Raw genomic sequence first — 25,222 nt, forward strand, 5'->3', positions numbered from 1 at the left:
CCCAGAGTAACAAAAATAGCAAAAACAGAGTCCAGCACATAGCAACAACCTGGAAAGTAGAGGCAAAATGTTAGGGGAGACCACGCAAAGGATGCCAGGTCTATCACCCTTTTTGTCTGAAACTTGTTAACAACTGCTCCTATTTCCTTCAAAACTTTCCAGGGTACTACAATCTTTCTGACACGTAACAGTTCACCACAAGGAATACTCAATTTGAGATTATTGGGCTGTACTATCAGCATGCAGTAGGCTATTGTCTGGTTTTGGTTTTCACATCTGCCCATTGAACTTTGACCTCTTTGTAAAACTACATTGCCATTTGTGGTTCTGGTGACATTTACAAACTACTTGGCCTTCGGCATCATGGCTTATGATTTCAACACTCAGTAGCAATACTGGACCGTTTTCCATGGTTTCCTGTTATGTATATTTGATTGATTACGTGTACAACAGTTCAGGTAGACACATAAATAAACAGTAAACAGTTATCACATGATTCGTTCCTACAGGGTGCTTTGTCAAAGCTATGTACAATGAAAGGAAAGTTTGTGGTAACTCGTAACCACTGGTGTAAGGGAGCATTTGTAAGTCAGCAATTCACATATTCTGAGTACTTGAAATCAAAGTTAGTTACAAAATGGCATGAATATTATAGGTGGCCAAAAGAAAGTTACTTATCAAATAGGGGTCGCTGGAAATGATGGGTACTGTGATTTAATCATCAGAGGAATCCATGGAAACCCATGATAAGGCCATAGACCAGTGGTTCCCAACCTGTGGGCTCGGAACTCCTGGGGGTCCGCAAAGCCTCCTCAGGATAATATTAACAGATTTGGTTCCCAGCTTTCAGTAATGACTCAGTGGAGGTTCCCGGATTCCAATAAGGGTTCAGTGGGGGTCCCCGGGTTCCAGTAATGATAAAGTGGGAGTCCACAGAAGTCTAAAGGTTGGGAACCACTGCCATTGACAATTCTCAAACTGCTGATCGATACTGAGCTCTTGGTAAAGAGCTGTCAAATTGTGTGGACGAAGGGTATGGTGCCAGGGCAGTGGTGGGACAATGCAGTATGGGAGTGGCCAACCTATGTGGGGCGGGCAGGTGGGGCACTACGTGGGACAAAATACCAGCGACTGCGATGTAGGGGCAAAAGATGGTCAACAAACTTTGCAGAGGGTGGCTTACAGCACGGGACTGAGGCCCGGGCACCACTGCCACGATTTAGGCCTTGCGGACCACAAACTTTTTTTTAAAGTTTAGATTAAACTGCTAGGACTTGCTGAAGGTATTGAAGATATTGCACGTTTTCGGTCCACATAGCAGCTATGCATATTTGTAATCCTTTAATACCGTACCTGTGCTGCTTTGGTAACAGTTTGCAAGTCTGACAGACTCACCGTTTAACGTACCTTAGGCCTTGATTCGAAGTACCATAGAGGGGTATTTGGTATTTTTAGCACCAACACAATTCGTCAGCGTGGGTTCAGAATTTATCAAGTGAGCTATATAGCATAAATATGCCCAAAATGGGGCAAAACGTGTACATTTGTAGATTTTGGTGCATATCCCATGCTTTTTTGCCAAATTAAATCTATGGTCTGTAACACCCGATGAAATTGAAGGGAACTTGATCGTGCCAGGATATTACCAGGTGTGCTAAAATTCGCACTACTCACAATACCAACCCATTCTCATGGGGCATCATTTTTCTGGCTCACTTGTAATCAGGGCCTAAGCTGATAATGTTATTTATCTATTGTTTATTTTTACGTAAGAACGGTCCTGGAATGCTTCTTTTACGATTGTAATCCCTTACTTTTGAGAAATGAATCACCTGGTGGTAGAATGCAATGTTTTTCAGCGACAGCTAAATTCGTGTTTGCAGTTTATTTTATATTCTTGCCTAGATGCGATATCACATGCTTGTGTTTTGCTTTTACATACTTTTCTGACTTAGATACTGACTGACATAGAGATGATAGTCCCTAGTGGTGTTAACTGATGTATTGCTTCCTGTGGTGTTGTGTCCATGAAAGGATTTCCCTGTCTTTAGTGCCATTTTGTTCACTTACCGCTATTTAGTTTTTTGGCTCTTTTCTTTGGGACAGGGGCTCACTGGGTTACGACATTTCGAGGGCCCTACCTTCTTATTCCCCCTCCTCCGTCTTGGGAGTTGTCTCTAAGGCTCTTGGGACAGAAATGGCACCGCCTGCTTGCATTATTCATCCAGAACTGAGCCAAGGAGATACGGTTACAGAACAGCAGCCCTGTCACTATATCTTGGTCTCGTCGCCGCCAGAGCACCGCACAAAGCAGCAGCCTCGCTGTGGACAGCGCGAGGACTCCCCTGAAGGAATCCCGGAAGCGCCCACCGCGACGTCCATTCACAGCACAGCGGGAAGGAACACAGCTTGGGAAGGAGAGCACGTGAAGGCAAAGTCTGGAGCTCTGGCCACGACTCAAAGCATGCTTCGTTTAAGGTTTATCAAACGACCCTTGTCGACTCGACGGGAAGGCTCCTGGGAGGTACTTCTTTGAGAGTATCGGCACTAGCAGTAGGAAGTACTGGCAATGCTGACAGATACTTAAGAGCACCAATAGCTTTAAAGAGATTGCACCAGATCGTTATTGCAGGACTTTCCGTTACTTAAAATGCTACATTCGTACTTCACTGCAGGACCGCTCTAGGTTTATAAGTAGGCACAAGGACTTATCTGCAGGAGAGCCCGGGTGTTGAAGAGTCGACACCATCGTTTGTTTAAATTTGTTGCCCCAGCGCAAAGAATCAATGCATAAGATCGAACCCCTATTTCTCTTTTTGATCACCCAGCGTCAAGAGACCGCACCAGCACTTCTCCGCAAGATTACCCTACTTTTAGAGGACGTACCTGCACTTGTCTGCACTTCTCGACAGGACCACTCAGCATTTAAAGTGACTTGCATATAAAGAAAATGAGCCATTACCTCAATGCAGGATCAGTCTACATTTATAAAGACCAAGCAAACACTTCTCTAAAGGAAATACTTACATTTAAAGACGCTGCACCAGCATTTTTCTGAGGATTTTCCTACATTTAAATACCCCTGTAATTGTGGAGACTGCAGTAGCCACTTTACAGGGTCAATCAACAATTAAGAAGAACGCACCAACACTTCTATGCAGAATAATGCTACTTGCAAAGAAGCCTCAACTCTTCTGTACAGAACAACCCTACCTTTTGGTACTACACGAGCATGTCTCTGCACCACCACCACACATTTAAAAAGGGGGCGTAAGCACTTTGCGAATCCACTTATTATCATAGAGGACACTATTATTTCTCTACAAGACCAACCTTCTTTTGAAACGGTGCCAGCACTTTCCCCTGCGCTCACACTGCTTGTGAAGAGGCTGCAATAGACAGGATTAGTAAACCGCATATTCTTTTTAGAACAACTGAGTGGCAGTAGGTTTTTAAATTATATACATTTACAATTTTGCACAGCATAGACTTTGAAAACCCTTATAGTCTGTTAGTTCGAAGTTTAAGCCACTTGGATCATTCTACCAAAAGCCTTCATTCTGAAATGATCTATAAGACATTAATACACCTAATGCGTAAATCCCGCATTGCTTAAAGGAGATATTGTCCTTACCACAGTTGTTTCCCATCTTAAATTGGTTGTCATTTTACAGCCTCCTAGAAGATTGCAGGTCGAGTGAGGGCATTTGCAAGGAATTGAACCCAAAACGGTTGGGTTTGTGGACCCTGGGTCTATGCAAATTAAAGACTCGATTTATCCCATCATCTAAACTTTAATGCCCATACGTCCCTTTCATCATGGGTGGCAAAAAGGGTGACACAAAACAGGCTGCAAAGAAAGGCGGGGGCAAGGAACCCGATAAGAAAAAAACACCTGATGCCAAAGGGGCAGACAAGGGTAAGAAAGGGAAGGATGATGCCAAGGCCGGTAAGGATGACAAGAAAGCTGGTAAGGATGATAAGAAAGGTGCCAAGGCTGATCCCAAAGGGGGAAAAGGCAAAGGAAAGGAAGACCCAAGGAAAGGAAAAGATGCCAAAAAGGGGAAAAAAGCTGTCGCTAGCGAGTCAGAGGAGGGTTCAGATGCAGAGCTTGTGAAAGACAGCGAGGGAGAGAGCGAGAAGGCAGCAGAGGATGATGAGAGTGATGAGGGTGCCAAAAAGGCGAAACGAATGGCAGCCTTAAAGGGGGCCACAAAAAACATGGCCGGCATGCAGAAGGGTCGTGGAAGGAGGATCCAATCTGAGGAGGAAGAGGGAGATGGTGATGAAGCAGCTACAAGTGACAACCGGAGAGGAACATCCCAACTTCTCCTAGGGCTCGCCACAGATGAAAATAAGAGGAAGGCTGTCAAGAAAGACATGGCTAGGGCACAGCTCAAAGGGGCAACAAAGGCAATGGCGGGCTTGGCCAAGAAACCAATGCTGCCGCCCAAATCTAAGAGAAGTTTGAAGAGCACAGGTAGACTTTTTATGAAGTTTAGAGGTCTCAAGCCCAGCAGGCACTCCAAAAAAGGTCAGTTCAAGACTGCTTCCAAATTGTTCCTGGGCTTAAAAAAGAAAATTGGTGTGCCATCTCTTCTGGCCAAAAAGAAGAAATCTGCAGCCGTTTTGAAAAACACATCAAAACTCATGATGGGCTTACGGAGGAGCAAGAAAAAGAAAGAGGCTGCTGCAAAAGCACCATCTGGTGGTGACAGTGATACTGCAAAGAAACCATCCTTTATGTTAATACGCCTTGGAGGTAAATCTACAGAGAAAGTAGAAGGAGGAAAAAAAGGTAAGCTTTTTGGGGGCTTTTTCAGTCGGAAAAAGGCCAAAGATAAGTTTAAACCAAAAGCTAAAATTTTAAGCAAAGTATCTGCTGCTGCTAACTGGATGACTAGAAAATTTTTATCCCGACGGAATAAATATCCCGAAGATGAGAGGGAGATGCGGGCAGCCTGGATGTCCAGAATGGGAGGAAACAAAATGCCATTTCCATCTGAAGATGAAGTCCTTTGGTATCGTAATAATATGAACAAATTCCCTGGCCGCCAGCGGTATTTCGACTTCATGGAGAACATGCATGGTGCTCCTCCTTGGATTCAAAATGAAATGTACCAAGAAATGCCCCCTGGGGGATTTTTTCCACAACCTGGCAGATATCCCCCTAGAGGACCTCAGCCATATTATGATCCCTATCACAATCAAGGAGACTTTTACGGTTACCCACCTCAAGAAAATTATGGCAGCTATAACGAAGAGCACTATTATGATCAACAATATGGATACAATAGACCAAGACCCTATGGAAGTGGTGGAGAGAGTTATGATGATAACCACGGATACCAGATGGAAGACCCCTACGATGAGAACATGGACTATTACAATGATGGCAATTATCCATCTCAAAGTCACTATGCCAACTATGATGAAGTTTATGATGACGAGCTGTATAATGAAGGTTATGATTATTCACCATACGAGGACTATGAAGGCAATGTCGATGAAATGGATTACTATGAAGATGAAGAGACACATGCCTATTATGAAAACCACTATGATGGCTATGGCACATCCAATGGACAGTACAATCCTGAAGAAGAAGAAATGGATTATGATGAAGCTGACCTACAGGATGAAAACAATTATGGAAATCATGGCGTTTCTCCTTATGGGGAATCTTCATACAATCCATATGCCTACCCAATGGAAGACATCATGGAAGTGGATGAAGCTGAACAGGTTGATGAGCATTATGACAACTACTCAACGTCACAGAATCATTTCTTTGAACAGCAGGGAATGGAAGAACAAGTCCCTTCTACTTTGTCAAGGAACAGAAAATATAGGCTTTTTCCCAGACCCCAAGTCAAAATGTTTGGCAGAGAAAAGCTTGACATTTCGCTTCCTCCATCTCCACACATATCTTTCACTGATTACGATGAAGAAGATGATGACTATGAAGATCAATCATTGTTATTGCCCCCTGAACAATTTAGCAGCCCAAAACAAAGATCTGCAAGATCCCCAGTGGCAAAACGGCTGTATGGAAAGGCAGGCCCGCCTCCTGGTCCTCCTCAAGGAAGCAGACATCAAAGAACTCTTTCTCCAAAGCTCACAAGGAGAACATTTGATGGTGGGATCCAGCAGGAAGAATTTGAAGACTTCTCACCGAGAGAATTTGGAAGTCCCTTGGGACAATTCATGAAAGATTCTCTTGCTTCACAGCCAGGGTTACAGCCCCAGAGCTATGATATGAGTGGAAGACCCATGTCACCAGGCCCAGGCAGGAGGTCAATGAAACAGTTTGGAGGAAATATACCAGCAAGACCTTCCTCCCCACACCCATCAGTGAAACACTTTCAGATGCCACCCCCTACCAATGATTTTCAACAGCCAACCTCTCCTCAGCACACTAGAAGGCAGTATGGCAGCCCCGAAAGGAAAAGTTTTTATCATCCATCTCCCCAGCCATCTGTGAGACATTTCGAATCATTTGAGGATGTATCTGATGATGAAATGCCCCATGTTCAGCCAGCATACAAAAGGTTTGGACACAAATTGACAGGAATGGACACATCTTATTCTGCCTTTTCAAACTCTTTCAGAGAATTTGATCATGCAGGTTCTAATGACAATAATGCTCAAAGAGTGCCATCACCTCAGCCTTCAAGAAGAAGCATGACCCCATCCCCACGGCCTATGAGACGAATGGGAACCATACGTGATAAAGAACTGTCCATGCCACCTTCCGCAAATGTACCTGAACTGCAAATGGCACATTCTCCCAGACCTAATCATGCTTTTAACTCACCACTTGATGATTCTCACAAGCAGTATGGGAATCCTACAAATGAACACCTGCCTCCCCCAACACAAAGGGCATCTATTAGACGGAGAGCTCCTCCTTCCCCTCAACCATCTATGAGGGCACCCCTTTCTCCTCAGCCATCTCTCAGGGCTCCACCTTCACCCCAGCCATCCCTTAGGGCTCCGTCTTCTCCTCAACCATCACTCAGGGCTCCCCCTTCTCCGCGGCCATCCTTCAGAGCTCCCCCTTCTCCTCAGCCTTCCATCAGAGCTCCCCCTTCTCCTCAGGCATCCCCAAGAGCTCCTCCTTCCCCTCAGCCATCCATGCGAAGGGTAGGCTCTCCAATGGTCAAAGAGAATCTACAAAGTACCACTCCATTTTGGGGGTCTACTTCACCCACCACAGAAACACCACAGCCTAGCAGACGACACATGATGACATCCCAAATGCCCAACAATAGTGCAGACAGGAATGCCCTTTACCAACCGATATCTGCTCAACCACTCTTTCATGACTGGAGCCCACCTCCATCTCCGCAGCCAGGGCTAAATCGTGGGAATAGCATTAGGAATGACCAGCAGTTAAGAGCCCCAACTCGACAGCCATCGATTAGATCTAACGTCTCCACATCTAAGTTTCAAAATTCTAATTTGAAGTCCAAAGGAGTAACAGCAATATCTCCTCCTGGTAGCCCAGTTTTGCAAAGGATGAACTATTCTATGAATGATGGAATGAGAATGCCTTCTTCCCCTCAGCCATCAGTGAGAAAATTTGGTGCCCCAGCTTCACCACATCTCCCTACAAGAACTACTGGGAATCAAGGGCCACCTTCACCCCAGGCTTCAAGAAAAATAGGCCACCCTATGAATGAAGAACAAGGAAGGCTCCCTCAGGCATGGAACAGGAATAGTGAACCCCCAACAGAAGCAGTTAAACCTTTGGTAAGAAACCCCTACATGAGACATTTAAGCCGTCAAAGTGGGTCACCACCATTTAACCCAGCATCGCCAAGGCAATCCTTGAGAGGTATGCCACCAGCCAGAAGTATGAATGGACCTCCTTCTCCTCAGATGTTAAAAAGGGAAGGGAATCGACGTGTTAGCATCAAAGAAACCCCACATTTTCAGTCTGAATTGGACCAATTTCCAGAGGATGATACTGGTTCCATGGGGAATTCAGCTACTCTCCTCAGAAGACGACGTGGAATCGCATCTCAGCAACCATCATCTCCTCACATGGAAAGGCGAAAAAGCATTAAGGAGATTTCAAAATTACCACCTCCACCAAACCCAGCTACAGAACTTAAAAAGCCATTTCTAAAACACATTGGCCAACCACTTGCTGGGATGGCTTACACAGGACCACCAACTGGACAGTCAATAACAAGAGATGGGTCCGCCACAAATCTGACTGGCTCAGGTCCTAGACAACCAAGCAAAACCACATTTTTGAAAAAGTTTTCTCAGCCACCAGGTGGCCCACCACATCGACCTGCATCTCCTAATTTATCCATTAGAGAGCAGGGAAAATACAGTGGAGTAAAAGATCCACCATCACCGCGTCTGCAGAGAAGCCAATTTGGTGCAAGAATTCCATCCTCCCCCCTGCCTTCCGTGAAGCAAGCATCATTTTCTGGTGGTGATAATCGGTCACGTTCTCCTTCTCCACAACTGGGAATGAAATCATTTGGGGGAAAAGTACCACAGCCTTCCGATCACGGTTACACTGGAACACTGAAAGGAAATCCAAACCTAAGCCCACAGTTTCAACGGCCTCCATTGAAAATATCACATCCAATGGCAGGGCCAAGTTTCATCCCTCCAAGATCTCCATCCATAAGAGAGAGAAATATGCATTCAGTTTCTCCAAAGTTCCATGTTGACCAGTATGACCTAGAGACAGAAGATGGCGCTGGAAGATACGCTGTGGTGATGCCTCAAGTTCAAAAGATGGGCTCTTTCCGAGGACCATCTGCCATGAGCCCACATCAGTGGTCCCAGCATCATACTGTGAATGTCCGTGAAATGCATGGTACCTGGTCCTCCCAAAAATCACTTCATGCCCCTTCGGCTGAGAATTTCAACAGACGACCACCACATAGAAGAGAAACTGCAGGTGGTTACTTGACACATGGAAGGCGGAGACCTGGAAGTGAGTGGGAAGACGACCTTCATTCTCATAAGCAGTTGCCCTGGCATAACAAGGTAACCCCAGCCTTATTACTGTGCTTTCATACAATGTTTAGTTGGGTTACACCAAAATAATCTTGAGAGGTTAAAAGACTTTACATTTCAAGTGGATCAATTACACTGCATGGTTGATTCCTCTTTATTGCATGTGTGAATAGAAAGGTGCATTCTTATTTTTCGAGTTTGGCAGCGTTGTTCCTTCTGGGAACCATTATCAAAGACAGCAAGATAGCACATGTAGATGTTTTCTTCATCGCTACTCATTAGAAGGCATAGGACATTGGGCCCGATTTATATGTCGGCAGGAAGGGAACTCCGTCACGGCAGTGGCGACAGAGTTCTCTCCCCGTCAATATACTGGTCCACCAGCCTAATTTAATTTTGGGTGGGCCATCTGTTTGGCCATGATCAAACTTCCCCGATGGCCCTGAGCTGTAAAGGCCATCAGAGAATGACTATACGCCCACCTGCCAATTTAGAAGGGCAGACAAATAACCATAATTTACTTTTTCTCACCTCCTGGCAAAACCTGGCGGTGAGAAACAGTAAAATCATAATAATGCTCCCCCCCATGGAAAAAGATGCCTATGGTGACAGGGGTTGTTTTGATATCATAAATATTGTGTGGGAAGGTCTGATCTGTGTTGGGCCCGGGTATGTGAGTTGCCCCTCCAACAGTGAACTGGACATGGTAAGTTAAATGTCTGAGTCAGTATTCAAATTACTGAAACCTGCTGCAAAATGCAATGCTGAGAGACTTGCTGACTGATGTTTAGTGTACCTCACTCAAATTATTCCCTTTAATGGTGTTTGTTTTGCCAGTCCCATGTTGGGTGTCCTAGGGGTCCTACATAATGTTTTAAGGAAGTCATAATTATGTATAAACTGGTTCCTATTCTGACAAAAGGCTGACTGCCATTTATAGGTTGTGCAGTCTGTACACTCAAAAAGGCCACATCCCATCCTACAATGTTGACGGAATAGGGTAAACCAATGAAAACAGGCTCCACAGCATCCATAGACAGTTTAGGATTGGTGACGGACAATCGTACACGTCGTGCAAGGTTGTTTGTGGGTTGTCAGTCTTCTCCTTTACCTCTGTTCTCATTGGACTGATGATAATGTTCGGAGGCAGCAACACTAAGAGTGAAGAAAGGTTCTGTCTTTACACTTGGTGCTAAGATTTATTAATAGTTTGATCAATTGATTGATAGATTTCAATTGTATATCATCTCATGCTCCTTTATCGTTTATCATCCCTTCTCTCTCTGACTCATCACAGACCTTTGTGACTAGTATGAACACCCAAATATCCTTTTCAGACTTTCCCCTCCTTTTTAGCCATGTTTCCCAACTAACTGGGCACACAACGACCACTTACAAAAACAATTTACTACTTCCGATTTCAAATCCATTCCCATCATTCTATCCCTACTCTAAACTCTACTAAACACACAATGAATCATGAGCACAAACCTAACACAACTAATGCACAAGAGATATAGCACTGATTACTAATCTACTAGCAAGTAAACTCTAATCTTGGCTCCGGAGTAGAGTGCTACTTGCCACAATGCACTTTAACACCTCACAAGGGTAGTAAGCGCTAAATAAATACAATTTACAATTACAATATCTTATCTTGTGACGTTAGGACTGATTGGTTGATTGACTGAATGTGTTGTTATGACTGATCGTTTGAATGAGCAATCGAGTGACTGATTCCACTTGTATAGCACACTCATAGCACAGGCTATGAATATCATCTGTTTCTGATGAGAGTGATTGGTTGATTGATTGATTGGTTGATGGTACTCCTATGGTACACACTATGAATATTGTCGCTCAGCCCTGCAGTGCTAATTGCTTGCTATTGGTATAAGGTAACAAAAATTAAGAAACCCCTCAGCAATAACCAAAATCCTAGGTAGTTGTGTACTAGTCTTATTGAATTTAGTTATGTGTTACTTCACGCGATCTTCAACCAATGTTGGCATCTCTTGGCCTCGTTTATAAGCCTAGTTCTAATCTAATACTAGTCTTCTGAGCATTCAACATGTTTCTTAGCAAGCATATAAGTATTTCTGTAAGGAGGGTGTTGTTGATTATGGAACCCACCACCATATTACGTTAGCTGGGTGGGAATACAATGGATGACTTCTTATTCATCCAAGCAGGCCAGGCTGCTCCCTCTGAAGGTAGGACTGGTTAAATTGGGTAGATTACTTTAAGAATGTATTTATAGCAGATATGCAGGTCGTCCCTGGTCACTGCATCCACAGTTCCTTCAGACACGGCTCCCTTTCTGTGAATGAAAGAGACTCATTTTTAGGTATGTTGCAAACGTCATTATGAACCTAGGCAGAGAAGGTGGAGTCAATAAGTAGTCCCACGGGAAAGATCTTGACATGTGGGACCACTTATCGGTGTTCCTGCAGGTTTCGGAGGGATGTGAGCCACCTCAGTTCACTTCCATACACTGTTAAACCAGAGCCTAACAAAATATGAGCCCCCCACCCATGCAAAGTATATGGAGGGGCCCCCGTCCAAACTCACACAGGAGCTCTCAGGCCAGGGAACCGTGTTGAAGGGGGGCCCCTGGAGCTCAGTGCCCCCTGCATTGCAGGGGCTGTGGGGGCATTTGTTACACCACTGTTAAGCCATGGGGTGCTGCACTGCAACCTCATTGTGTCAGCACTGGGGGACTATATTAGACGTTAAAGGACCTCTACCTCAGCTTTATGCCGAATCTGCAAATGACATTGTATATTTAGGTAGAGGGCTTTAATAACCAGTATAGCCCACGGCTGGTGGACTCTAATGCTAGTAGAACATTCCATCAACTGAGGGTAGAAACTTCTAAATTAAACGGGATGAAACAAAGGCAAACATTGCAATGTTGGTGCAACCATTATTGGTCCTCTGACACTCTTGTCCTCAAAGGGGCTCTAATCATTCCAGTGTGAAGAGCTTTCTACAGCGCTGCTAGAACCCAAAGAGCGACTGAGAGCTTTACAACAAAATGTAATAGGATAGGAACCTGCACAACATCTGCAAGTATAAGCGGACGATGCACAGATTGATGAGTGAGTAAAAGCTATGTACATTTATGGTGTGTATCATTATAACCTCAGAGCAATTTAAAGATTATACATAATTAGAATTACTACTTGGCGATGGAGGCGGCACTCTTTTCTATCATAATGTTAAAAATAGTAGGCAGTGTTTAATGATAGGTTTCCAGACTTCCTTGACAGAGCTGTAGCTCTAAGGTCATTCTTCTACTTGCACTTTGCTGTTATCAAGTCCTCAAGGGGTAGGTGCAGACGTTGAGGCTGAGGGAGAGATACCCTCTCCTCTTTGAGGTTTCACTTCCAGCTTTTTAGCATCTAGTTTTCAATATACCTTCCCAAGAACTCTTCATTTTTTCCGAGTCTGCAAATACTCCTCCATGTCAGAAACTGCCTTGAAGGTGTTACGTATAAGGAATTGTCCCTGCTGTGCCATTTCATGTTTCCATCCATTTGTGTGTTCATGGATGTTCAAGGTATGGACAAAGTGGGTGCTGACCCAAGGTGCAAACCTTTTATGGTGCTCATGGTAGAGGCGTCTCACCCATCTGCATGAGTGCTGTTTGCCCTGCTGCCATTCCTATCTGATAAGATCATTTGTGGCATAAACAGATTATTGTCTTATTTATAAAGTTTATGGGCGATGCATGAACGTCCATCACAGACGTTCTGCAAAGAAGAATTTGTATATTACTTTTTAAGGCAGTGCAGTGATGCCCACCAAACCTATCTTAAACATGATCAGTACATATAGTGGTGGACAGTGTAATACAACATGTTACCTCACTTATAAATATGTGGACGAGCGTCACAGTTCATTTGTGACACCAATCACTGAATAATGGAAACCTATTTTTATTATATATCCTGTGGTCCATAATTCTAAATGTTAGAGTTAGACAGACTAAACATCCCAAACTTATGTGAGATACATTATCGTATGCTGTTTTTATTTACTGCTATATAGCTAGTTATTTCAGCAATTTTTACCAAAATTATAGTTGTAGAGTTACCCATCATAAGTGCTTCATAAATAGATTGGCCGCTCACTCCGTGTCTTCCCATGCGCATTTGTCCTCATTACATTCAGGTGTTTTAATCTAATTATTTCGATGGATGAAATTAGTCTCAATATGAAAGTCCCTGGACCATGAGGATATGGAATGCGGTGGTCACTGTAATTGAGCACAAAGTACCCTGTTGAAGGCAGTGGCATTTTGCTAGATGGTCATGTACTCAATAATCTGTCTCCTGCAGGGAGTCCGAGGCACATGCAAACTGAAGAGAAGTCCTCACCTGGGGCCACCTGGACAAATCTTTTTTCTGGTTGCGTACAGGCCAATTTGCAGAATCTGCACATTTGCGAATGCAGAAAGCCTTTTTGGGGTGTACAAAGCCCTATTTAATAGGTTACTGAATCGTAAATTGGGTTTCGATTCGGTATTAGGAAGCAGTGTATTTAGAGTATCCGTTCCTAATACTGAATCGCAGTGGTATGTGTGAATGATTTGCGACCGAAATGCGATCACAAAAGATTTGCAATGTACTGCCAACTTCAAGTTAGTGGCAACCCATTAGCAAATGGAAAGGGGTGCACAAGGGGCCCCTTTGTGAATATTCACAAAATCATTTTTAAGAACAGGCAGTGGTCCCACGGGCCACTGCCTACCCTAATACCCTAAAGAAATGAAAAAAAAGGTCTCTTTTTTTTTAAACGCAGCCTGTTTTTCTTTAAGGAAATCTGGCTGTATTTAAAAAAAAAAGTTGGATTCATTTAAAAGTAATCACAGACATGGGGGCTGCTGACCCCAGCAGGCCACCATCCCTGGGATTTTCGAGATTCCCAATGGTTCGCAAACTGAGACCTGCCTCATTAATCTTCGTAATGTAGGTCTATTTGCGACCCACTGGGAACCACAAAATGTGTCAAAGACACATTTGTCCATTGGTGTTTGTAATTACCAAATAGCGAATTCGCTATTTGGAAACTGTAAATGATTCCCTTTGTGCATGTGGCCCTTAGTTACCAATTCCGTGTTCAGCCTTGCTACTCTGTGATGTTAAATAACTCTTACAGCTTCAGACATCTGAGACCAGAGCTATCTCCCCAGATTACAGAGATCATCCAGGCTCAGGCATCTGCCAACGAATATAATACTCCTGTTACAGAGATCCTTCGTGCTCACAGACAGCAGAGCTGTCTCTCAAGTTACAAAGATCCTCCAGATTTTGGATTTCTTAAAAATGTCCTAATACTTAGAATAGCTTATCATAAAATAGAAGTAAAAGGGCTCTTAATGTAGGTGTTTGTAGGTTAGATCACAGCATGTTCCCTTTGTGAGCTGCAGTCACAGGTGATGCAGGCAGAACACATGTAGCAGCAGTGCAAACTCAGCAAAATCCACTAGACGTAGCAATGATAACACTAGTGCAAGCTTCCCTCTTATAGATAACAGTAGTACGAGCGTCACACTGCAAAAATAGCAGTAGTGCGAGCTACCCTCTGCATACATAACACTAGTGCAAGCTTCCGTCTCATAGATAACAGTTGTGCAAGCTTCCATTTACATAGATACCAGTAGTGCAAGCTTCCCTCTGCACAGATAACTCTAGTGCAAACTTCCCTTTCATAGATAACAGCAGTGCAGGCTTCTCTCTGCATAGATATCAGTAGTGAAAACGTCCTTCTCTTAGATAACAGTAGTGCAAGCTTCCCTCATAGACAGCAGTAGTGCAAGTTTCCTCCGATAGATACTAGTAATGCAAACTCCCCTCTCCTAGATACTAGTAATGCGAGCTTCCCTCTGCATAGATAACAGCAGTGAAAATTTCCCTTTCATAGATAACAGCAGTGCGAGCTTCCGTCTTTATAAATAACAGCAGTGTGAGCTTCCCTCTGCATAGATAACAGCAGTGCGAGCTTCCATCTTTATAAATAACAGCAGTGCGAGCTTCCCTCTGCATAGATAACAGCAGTGCGAGCTTCCCTCTGCATAAATAACAGCAGTGCGAGCTTCCCTATGCATAGATAACAGCAGTGCGAGCTTCCCTCTGGATAGATAACAGCAGTGCGAGCTTCCGTCTTTATAAATAACAGCAGTGCGAGCTTCCCTCTGCATAGATAACAGCAGTGCGAGCTTCCCTCTGCATAAATAACAGCAGTGCGAGCTTTCCTCTGCATAGATAACAGCAGTGCGAGCTTCCGTCTTTATAAATAACAGCAGTGCGAGCTTCCGTCTGCATAGATAACAGCAGTGAGAGCTTCCGTCTTTATAAATAACAGCAGTGCGAGTATCCTTCTGCATATATAACAGTACTGCGAGTATCCTTCTGCATATATAACAGCAGTGCGAGCATCCTTCTGCATAGATAACAGCAGTGCGAGCTTCCCTCTGCATAGATAACAGCAGTGCGAGCATCCTTCTGCATATATAACAGCAGTGCGAGCTTCCCTCTGCATAGATAACAGTAGTGCGAGCATCCTTCTGCATATATAACAGCAGTGCGAGCATCCTTCTGCATAGATAACAGTAGTGCGCGTTTCCTTTTGCATAGATAAAAACTTCCCCCTCATAGATCAGAGTAGTGAAAGCTTCTCTCACACATAGAACAGACACAGCACTGGAAGCACAAGTACAGCATTTCCTCGTCAAACAAGGGCATTCGAGACAGAGAGCTGTGCATCCCATATCTGCAAACCAGGGAGAGGCTTCACCGAGACACACACCCTCTTTCTCTCTCTTTTATTGAACGTCCGCATATGCCGAGAATCACCTGTTATGTTTATGGAGCTCTCGTTATGAGAAGAGCTGCCATTTTAATAGTGCTAAGAAACGCTGAATTAGAAGTATATATAGTAGTAAATATACACGTCTTGTGATTGTGTGTCTCTCGCTAGTTTGTGTTGTACCTGTGTTTAATTCTAATGCACACTCGCAGGCCTTATATAAATGTGTTTTTGTTATTTAATTATGAATGAGACAAATAATATGTGCATCCTTTCACTTATAGCTAGTTTACATGTTGTTTTACACTGTCCACCAGTGCATATATTGTTTACGTTTACAATACGTTCTGTGGGCACATGACGGCAAGAAAATCGCCCTTCCTTAGATATTTACGAATATTTACCTGTGGAAAAAAAATATGTATGCCCCTTTCGAATTTATCAGATTGGAATGGTGGCAGGATAAAGGAGGCTTGGGAAGGCAGGTACGGGGCGGAGCTATCAACAGTGCAGCTAGTGCAGTGGCAACGGGATCCAGCTGTGTAAGGGGGCCTTTGTAACCACGTCATGGTGGCCATTGCTACCAAACCACGATTCTAGGGACTCATTTCCTTTCTTGCATGTCAGCACCCTTTGTAAGCCACTGCCAAGAGGCCCTTAAAAGTCTGGTGCTTTGGGCCGGACCAGGAGGACACACTTTAGCCGTCATGCTGCTCCGAGCAGGGGTTCGGATGTTGAAGGCTGCTGTCCATGGTCCTGACCTGGGGGGCGCTGTCACGGTGAAACACACTTAAAGCACATAAAACCTCTCTCTTTAACAGGATGACATGTAGCGCACGAGCTGAGGAACCCGCGCGCGCTCCACCACGGTGTCCGGTTTTGTCTTGAGGTAGGGTGAAACTCGAGAGGGCGGAAGCGGCTTCAGCCTCCTTAGAGCATCATTGTATCGTGGAACTGAACCCTGCTTTTGTACTTTAATAGAGAGCAGGCACTTGCTTATTTTCCGTGTCAATACCCGATCTGGGCTCAGGCCTAGACAATACTAACAATCAGGTCATGGGAGGGCAAACACCAACACCCTTCCCCACGACTAGAAGCGGAAGAGCCAACAAATTAAGAGGGAAAGCCGAGCCAAGGGTCGGCTGTGGCTCTAAGGGCCTTGAAAATATTTAGAATCTGAATCATGCAAAAAACCTCATGTTTTACATTATGTTAAGTTGTCTTAAAATTTAAAAAAAGTGTAGTTCTTTAACCAGTGAATGCGTTTCACCTTACTACGTTAGATTATATTAATACGCTTAGAGTGTTTGTTAAAAATTAGAGTTTTTAAGCAAACACTGAGAAACATTCCTGCCCTCACCCTGACAACAATGCTATTAGTGAACTAGGAAGCAAAGCAGTTGTCATGTGTACCCTATTTGCGCCTAGATTGCTGTTATAGAGGAAGCAACAATATAGGCTATTAGATCAAACACAAGAGCGGTTTTTGTGCAACACATCCTGAAACTCCTGTATTTTGAGGTGTTCACATATGTGATAATGAACAAAAAGGACAATCAATGAAATAAAGTATTTGCATAAGATCACTCAATTTGGTCTAACAGGGAAACCAGAATGGATCCAAGATTTTCCAGTTTCATACTGTCCATTTCTGAAATCAAATGTTAATGCTTTGTCCTAAATTCTTGGAGGAACAGGCTGAATCCACATTCTAGTGGCTCCAGACCTCCATATCTGAAGACACAGAGGGGCTGATGCCTGAAAAGGCAGCAACGCCCCTCCTCTTCACCCTCCCCCAGCACCGGAAGTTTTCTAAGCCCCAGGACAAAGAGGGGCAGAAAGTTCACTTTAGCCAGCCCCCTCAATGCACCTAAGAACAAGGCTTCCTCCCACGCGGTGCCCAGCCCCAGCCTCATCTAGAGATCCACATCCCCACACAGAGAGTAAAGCTTTTGTTGGGGATAGCATAAACATTATTAAACTGGGGCATCAAATAAAAGTAACAGTGTAAATGTCTCTTTGGATAATTTGCAAACTGTTAGAAATGGGGTCTCTAGTTGGCAGTCAGTTTGCACCCTGTCCAAGTAGGGACCCTCGCTGTAGTAAGGGTAAAGGAGTCAAAATCCTAAGATAACTCCTGTTCTCCCCTTGGTAGCTTGGCACAAGCAGTCAGGCTTACCTCAGAGGCCATGTGTTAAGTAATTGTATCCACACACAGTAACGCAGTGAAAACACTACTAATGGACACCATACCAGTTTAGAAAAATAGCCAATGTTTATCTAAGTAAAACAAGACCAAAAGGACAAAAATCCAAAATACACAAGCAAAGATATGAATGTTACAATATTAAATCCCAATAAAGTGTTTGGAAACACAATAGCTCCAACTGCTACTATCCCAGAGTCGTGACGGAGTCGTTTCCAACAGTCCGATGCCAATCACGAGGGAGTGCAGCACCGGTCATAGAGCCGCACAGACCCCAGGTACAGTATCTTAGAAACAAGGCAGACTCCCAATGTTGCCTGACTTTAGGGGTGCTGCGGCGGCATTGGGCGTGCGGTGTCGGTCGGAGTTGTCATACTTCAGCGGGGATCACGGCTTCGGTTGCAGGCAGCGGCACGGAGTCGGGAAGCAGCGCTGGTTCTGGAGTCCTCCATTGTCAGTGCGCCTGGTTCTTCTTGTTTTGTGCCAGACTTCACTCCCAAGATCCCAGGAACTGGAGTGGGCACCTCTTGGCAAGTCAGAGTCCTCAGCAAGAGAACCCAGGGGCTGGCAGGTGAAGTCTTTAATGTCCTTGAGACTTCTTAACAGAAAGCAAGCTCAGTCCAAGCCCCTAGAGAAACTTCACAAGCAGGATACACAGCAAAGTCCAGTTTTTGTCCTCTCCAAAGCAGAAGCAGCAACTGCAGGCCAACCCAGCAAAGCACCCACCGCAAAGGGGCACTACTCTTCCTCACAGCTCTTCAGCTACTCTCCTTGGCAGAGTCTCCTCTCGATCCAGAACTGCTCTAGAAGTCTAGGGTTTTGGTTCCAATAATTATACTCATTTCTGCCTTTGAAGTAGGCAAACATCTAAGGAAAGTCTTTGTAGTGAACAAGACCCTGCCTTTCCTGCCCTGGTCCCACACACACTTTAGGGCAGAGGTCTTCACACTGGGGGGCGGGCCCCACAATGGGGGCCTCAAGTGATCCCAGGGGGGGCGCCAGACTCTGGCCAAAAGAAGCATTATACAGATAACAGGCCTCTGTTTTAAGCAGAAGCATATTATTCTATTTCTAAAAAGGTAACAGCACTTAATTGCAATGTTTAAATAGGTCTAGACATATTTAAACATTGTCATCTTTATAAAATAATGGTGAAAAATTCTGAGGGGGTGCCCAATGATATCAATTTTTCAACTGGTGGGGTGCTGCATTAAAAGGTTTGGAGACCACTGCTCTAGGGGGTTGGAGACTGCATTGTGTAATGACAAGCACAGGTCTATTCAGTTGCAAGTGTCAGCTCCATCCACCACTCTACCCCAGGAAGACCCTTCAAGATATGCAGGGCACACCTCAGCTCCCTTTTTGTGACTGTCTAGAGTGAATTCACAACCAGCTGATTAGCCGTGGTAAAGTGCCCAGAGCACCAAAAACCAGCAAAAATGAAATCCAGCACACAGTCACAAATACAGGAGGCAGAGGCAAAAAGACAGGGGGAAACCACGCCAAGAATACCAGGTTTTAACATGAACCAGATGGCCTCTCCTGTCCATTAGGCCTAGTCCCTTGTTTCCAAAGCCTGGAGAAGTTCTAGAGCATATTTTGTGTTGAATTGCGCTAGATGCAGGCTGGGTTCAGAACGCACAGTGGCAGTGGACTTTCTGTTTCTCATCTGAAAGGGGTGCAGTGATGTAGTCATCCCACTGAAATCCGAAGAGGGTCCAGTCCTCCCTGTGCAACCATCAGGCCTCTGGATCTAAAGCCTGAGGTTACAGGGGGACAGCAGCATACCTCCCTTTATCCCCTCTTGCACAGGTACAGAGTGAGGCCTTCGCTCCAGTGGCTTATTTACCCTCCTTTTCCTAGGATACCTGTCAGCAGCGACAACCAGTCCCCAAGGAACCAGTGCTTTTCTGTCCCGTGGAGTTGGTATTCATCTAAGGGAGCTAACTACACCCAGATGGAGGGTGCTGGCTCTTTCGTGTGATGGCAATGGGTAACCCGAAATCAAGGCCCTAGCACACTAAGGGCCTGATTAGGAGTTTGGTGGCTGGGTCTTCCTGTCTGCCGAACTTCCGACGTGGAGGTTGCTGCCATGCTGGCTACCTCTCTCCTGGACCCATTATGAGATTCCCGCTAGGCTGACGGGCAGGAACCGAGGTTTCCACCCGTCAACCTAGGGGGAAACTGGCAGCAGCATTGTCTCCAGCTCGAGATCGAGACGGTGGCAACGCTGTCACCTGCAGGGTGCACCAGCACCCTCACAATATTCACTGTCTGCACACTAGACAGTGAACATTGTGAGGGTGCTGGGCAGGGGGACCCCTGCACTGCCCATGCCCAGTTTCATGGGCAGTGCAAAGGCCCCTCTGTGCCCCCCGCACCTGTTTTCCACCAGCCTTTTCATGGTGGTAAAACCACCATGAAAAGGCTGGTGAAGTACGAGGTCGTAATCTGCACTGCCACCCTGGCTGATTGCGATCTCCCCCACCGTCAGCTCGTCGGGATTACCGATCCCAGCGGAGATGGTGGTACTCTGGCAGTCGGACCACCAGGGTCTTAATGTGGCAGTTGGACCGCCGACGCAGCTGCGGTCCTGATCCCCATCGCGAGGCTGGCGGTCTCGAGACCGCCAGCCTCGTAATGAGGCCCTAACTGTCCACTCTTCTCTTACCAGTGCTTCTCTTTAGTGAGCCCTACCCTTGATCTGAGCCTCTTCCTCGTTTGTCTCTCACCTACCACAGAGCAACCCTGGAGGAGGATTGAATTCTGTGCATTGGCGATAGGTGCTGGAAGTAGGGGTGCAAGAGGTACCGGAGCACCTCCAATATAACCATGCTGGAGTTCCGAAAGTGAATGAGCGTTTAAATTTGGTTTTTATCCTGTTACAATGCAAAGACATAAGTCAAATTTTAGGCTGCGTCTTCTAACAAATTACTGCTTATTCTTTTAACATGGAGACTGGTGTTTACATTTCTTTCTTTGACTGCAAAATAAGAGGATTTTGTTAAATGAACTGTGTGACAATCTTGCTTGTGTGAAAGGAAAGACTGCAGGGTTTCATTTTTCTAACACTCAACAACATATAAATACTTATAAGTGAACTGTACAAAATACATCAGTAGCTAGGAAAACATAAATGAAGCACTTATTGGTAGTTCTGAAGTTTTATGGAAACAAAGATTTTAATAGGATCGATACAAATTGAGAGACTTGATGCGTAAATTCAAAATTTTCGCTGAAACACGATTCTCACACATTATCGTTTGTACGCTGTATAGTTTTATCAGTAAAACTGTATGTGTTTGCAAACATAGTGGCTCTTTCAATTGAGAATGTGCTGTCTGTAAATGTAACAGAGATGGCAGCCCCCCACTCTGAAAATGTTTCCTGTACCATTGGCTCTGGCAACTGGGGCTGTACAGGAAAGAAGGCTTTCCCTCTCTGCTGACTAGCCCTCTGAGCTCATCCAGAACTTCCCCAGACCTGCAGAAAATGCAGATCTGGATGAGCATTGACCCCAGGCGTCTATGCCCTTCATGGGGGAAGCAAAAAAATATAGAAGGCTTTTTGTTCTCTCTGACACATCATTTCCTAAGACTGCAAAATATCATACTTTTAACTCAAAAGTAAAGATGTAGGAAATGCCAAGCATGTGTGACTGACCGTGCCGAAGTCCTACCAACATTTCAGCGTCACCTTTCTTAAAGCAAATCTGATTTCTACCTTCTATGTGGCTGCTAAATTTGAACAGGTTTGGTTGTTTAGTTTTGTCAGTTGTCTTTTAGCCGACGTCAGTAGTTTGTTTTATGAGACCGTATATCTTTTTTAGGCACTTGCAGCCACTGTCACCAAAAAAACGTACGTTTGAACCAAGCAATAACATTTTTGCCTTCCCTTAAATCTTTGCTAATAGAGTTATTGCAATCTCTGTGCGAAGCAGTGAAAACCTATAGCTTGCAAATCTGCATATTGTTTCTAGCAATGAGAAGCTCCTCAAAGTGCACAGCTGCATGCAGTTTGCAAGTGAGGGTTAGCGTCAACAGCCCTTTATGGCAGAGGGATTCTTTCCTCTGCACTAGGGAATAGTTTAGGCAAATACTTAAATTGTAATATAATAAGTGCCTGTGTCCAAAGTTTTGTTTACAAGCCGACTGCAGGCGATATTGAGGCCGGAGTTCCAAATACCAAGGCTGCGTAGTCTTCATTCCACTCCTTACTTCTTCAGTGCACCTCCCGTGGCATTGCCTTGTTCTTTATCTAACTCTTTCCGGGTCTTGTTCATCCCTGCATCCGCCCTTTATCGCTGTTTCCCACTCTTTTCTTCCTCCTTCTTTCCCTCTTGTTTGTTTTCCCCTCTCTTGCACTGGATGAACGCCTGATGATGAAGAATAATTGCTGGTCCCCAAAAATGAGTGTTGGTGGTCCCCACCTTCATCCCCTGGTCTGGTCAGCCAGGGAATCTGGTGCCTCTCGGAGGATCTACTACACCATCACGTTCTCTGATCCTTCTTAACTGGGCGCAAACCTACCTATCTGCAAAAAGTGCTTCCCAGTCTGCTTGCCAGTACTATGTCCTCTCTCACTTTTCATGGCCCATCACTTCACCACCTGGCGGTACATGAAAGCTTCCCTCCCCGTTACTTACAGACCGCACTATGACTAGGGAGGAGGGTGCAGTCAGAGCTCTCTGCCCTAAGGCCCGCATATTTTGGGGCCCGTTCTCTTGTCACAACATGGCTTGAGATAGTAAAATAGAATGGCAGACCTGTTCTGTTTTTTAATGCAGCTAGTGAAAGAACAACACTAGGTGGTGTCAAACATGGCGCTTTCCCTTTCGCTAGAGTACATGGGGTCTATTCATGTTGGTAATTACACACGTGCAGAATGGCTACTTCTTCTAGGTGTAGCTTTACACCTATCCACAAACATATGCCTGTCTGTGCAGAGATCTCTCCTACTTTAGCTGACCTCTGTCTCCATACAGAAAAGATAGGAGAGGTGGACTTTACCGGCTGTAAGTTTGTGGATAGCATTTTTAGTGCATGAGTAGTAGTACTCCACGTACTACAAATAGCAGTCTGTGAATAGACCCATGTATTTCTAATTACTAGCTGCCTTTCTTTTGGGTCAGAAACCTAAGAGACCCCACAAAATTGTTGACCACAGCCTTCCAAAGCATCTGACATGCCTGCTTGCAGTTGTTTGTAGGAGGGTACAGTCTGCTGATCTGACATTTCCTGCTCCAGGAAATCATGCACTGGGGCCTATTGCCCGTAGGCCAGTAATTCCCAGTGTAGACTGTCTGCGCATGCATAATTAAAAAGGGACACATTCCTAGATTTAAGAGCTGAGGACAATCCCTCTGCCCTACCCTCTGTTTGCAGTGGCAGTGTCTGACCCCATATGTTTATTCTAAGCTACTTGTTTCCTTGCCAAGCTCTAAACAGCAAGGAAGGCTCTGTCACCAGAGGCTACATGAAGATGGATGTAAAAAAGATTTGCACTCCCAATCTGACGTCTGAACAGATTAATGGTCTTGCCATTCACAAAGGAGAATGCAGGAAAAATTAAAGAACTGAAGTACAGTCCCGCAAAAATCAGGAACCATTGCAGCAGTAGCCACTGGGCAAACAATGGGGTTCCCCAAGCAGTTGGCAGAGCACACTGAATAACCTGAGCGTGGGTTGGAGCCCTGAGCATAGGTTTTTAGGTGCAGGTAGGAAACAGAGGTTTTTTTTTCCTTTCAGAGACATGGGACTTCCATGAGACCCATAGGTGCCAGTCGTAAAGGACACACACTTACTGTCTCCCCCTTTATATTAAACCATACACTTGTAAAAGAAATGCCCGGCTTCCACAGATTGTTGAGGACTTTTATCAGCTATTGCTTGAGGTCCTCCAGCGTTTTTTGGATGACTGTAATGTCTTCAATGGATAAATGGACAATGGGAAGTTTCATGCTCCCCACTGTTTTCTCTCTAAAGCTCTGGACTGTCACCTGAAGCATCATTTACTGCTCTAGAACTGTGCTTTTGAAATCCATACCCTTTCTCACCCAACCTAAGAAGGAGATTTTGCAGAGATTTTCTCCAGAAGGATTTTTCACACATTTTATTTTTAAAGACTGGCAGCATCATGGGGCCAAACTATAACAGTCCCCAGGGGGTGCCACGGGCATGTGAACCTGTTTTTTGTGCCCTGGTGCACTGTAGTATTACAGAAGAAGGTCCAGAGTCTTGTGTACTCCTTCCTGTAATACAGGTATGACCAGTGCATATTGAGCACCAGCACTATTTTTAGGTGGTGTTCCTTCATTAACATGGGGTAGTGGCCTCATGCTAATAAGGGAAACGCTTTGCCTAGGCTCCAGCACCCTTTTATGGAGGAGAGTGCAGGGGCTAAGAGGCCATCTGGTAGTGCACAAATTAAGTAGGATTGTTCATTGCATCAGCATGAACTTCAGAATATAGGGACTTTGTCCACATATACCATCAGTACATGCTAACATTTTTCTAAGCTATCTTTCAGTGCCCTATTTGAACCCCTAACTTTACCAGAGTGGAAGATAGTATTGACATTCTCAAAAATGACCACTCTGACTCCCAAGGAAGTCGTGGAAACAGATTTACCCTTTTGTTGTCACTGTTGCACGCCCAAGGTGAACACAAGAATGACATAAAAATGGCTTTTGAAACATCTATTGAGACAATTGTATTCTTGTATAGAAAGCATGAGCTGTGATTATCAGACAGATGAAACAAAGCATGGTAACCAGCATTATAAGATGGTAAAAAAGACAAACAATTTAATCATGATCATCTTACAACATTGTGGCACTCCTATCTGTTATTACCTACACATTATTGAGAGCATAGTGAAAGTACAATCTGCCAGATCAATTGGAATAGCCTAACACCCCGTACCTGGGTATGATGTGTCAGGAGCCGGTCTGATGTAGAACAGGCTATTGTCCCTTGCAGGATAGAGGTCAGAGTCTGCAGGGCTGCATCTTGGTCACAGTGCACCTTGTTTCAGGATAATCCCACCAGAAGTGCTCCTCTGCCAAGTGTAGCACGGAGGCAGTTTATATAATGAAAGCACTGTTCATATTGTACTGTGTCAGAGGTGCAGAACTGATGTGATGATTTGTCTGTATCTTCAGAGTTGTCTCCAACAGACAACCATGATACAAGGGCATCACATTCTGTTTGCCTA

At 44.7% G+C, this 25,222-nt stretch overlaps 1 protein-coding gene across 1 annotated transcript in view; it reads left to right on the forward strand.

Moving 5' to 3' along the window:
- The first annotated feature begins 3,819 nt into the window (after positions 1-3,819).
- The window catches only part of MYO15A (myosin XVA), a 761,224-nt gene continuing 739,821 nt past the window's right edge, over positions 3,820-25,222 (forward strand). Inside the window, exons 1-2 of the mRNA XM_069212299.1 lie at positions 3,820-4,779; positions 4,834-9,018. Coding sequence (XP_069068400.1) covers positions 3,820-4,779; positions 4,834-9,018 — 5,145 coding nt within the window. The remainder of the gene's footprint in view (positions 4,780-4,833; positions 9,019-25,222) is intronic.

The sequence above is a fragment of the Pleurodeles waltl genome, chromosome 10 (assembly GCF_031143425.1).
Source record: "Pleurodeles waltl isolate 20211129_DDA chromosome 10, aPleWal1.hap1.20221129, whole genome shotgun sequence".
Classification (NCBI taxonomy): Eukaryota; Metazoa; Chordata; class Amphibia; order Caudata; family Salamandridae; genus Pleurodeles; species Pleurodeles waltl.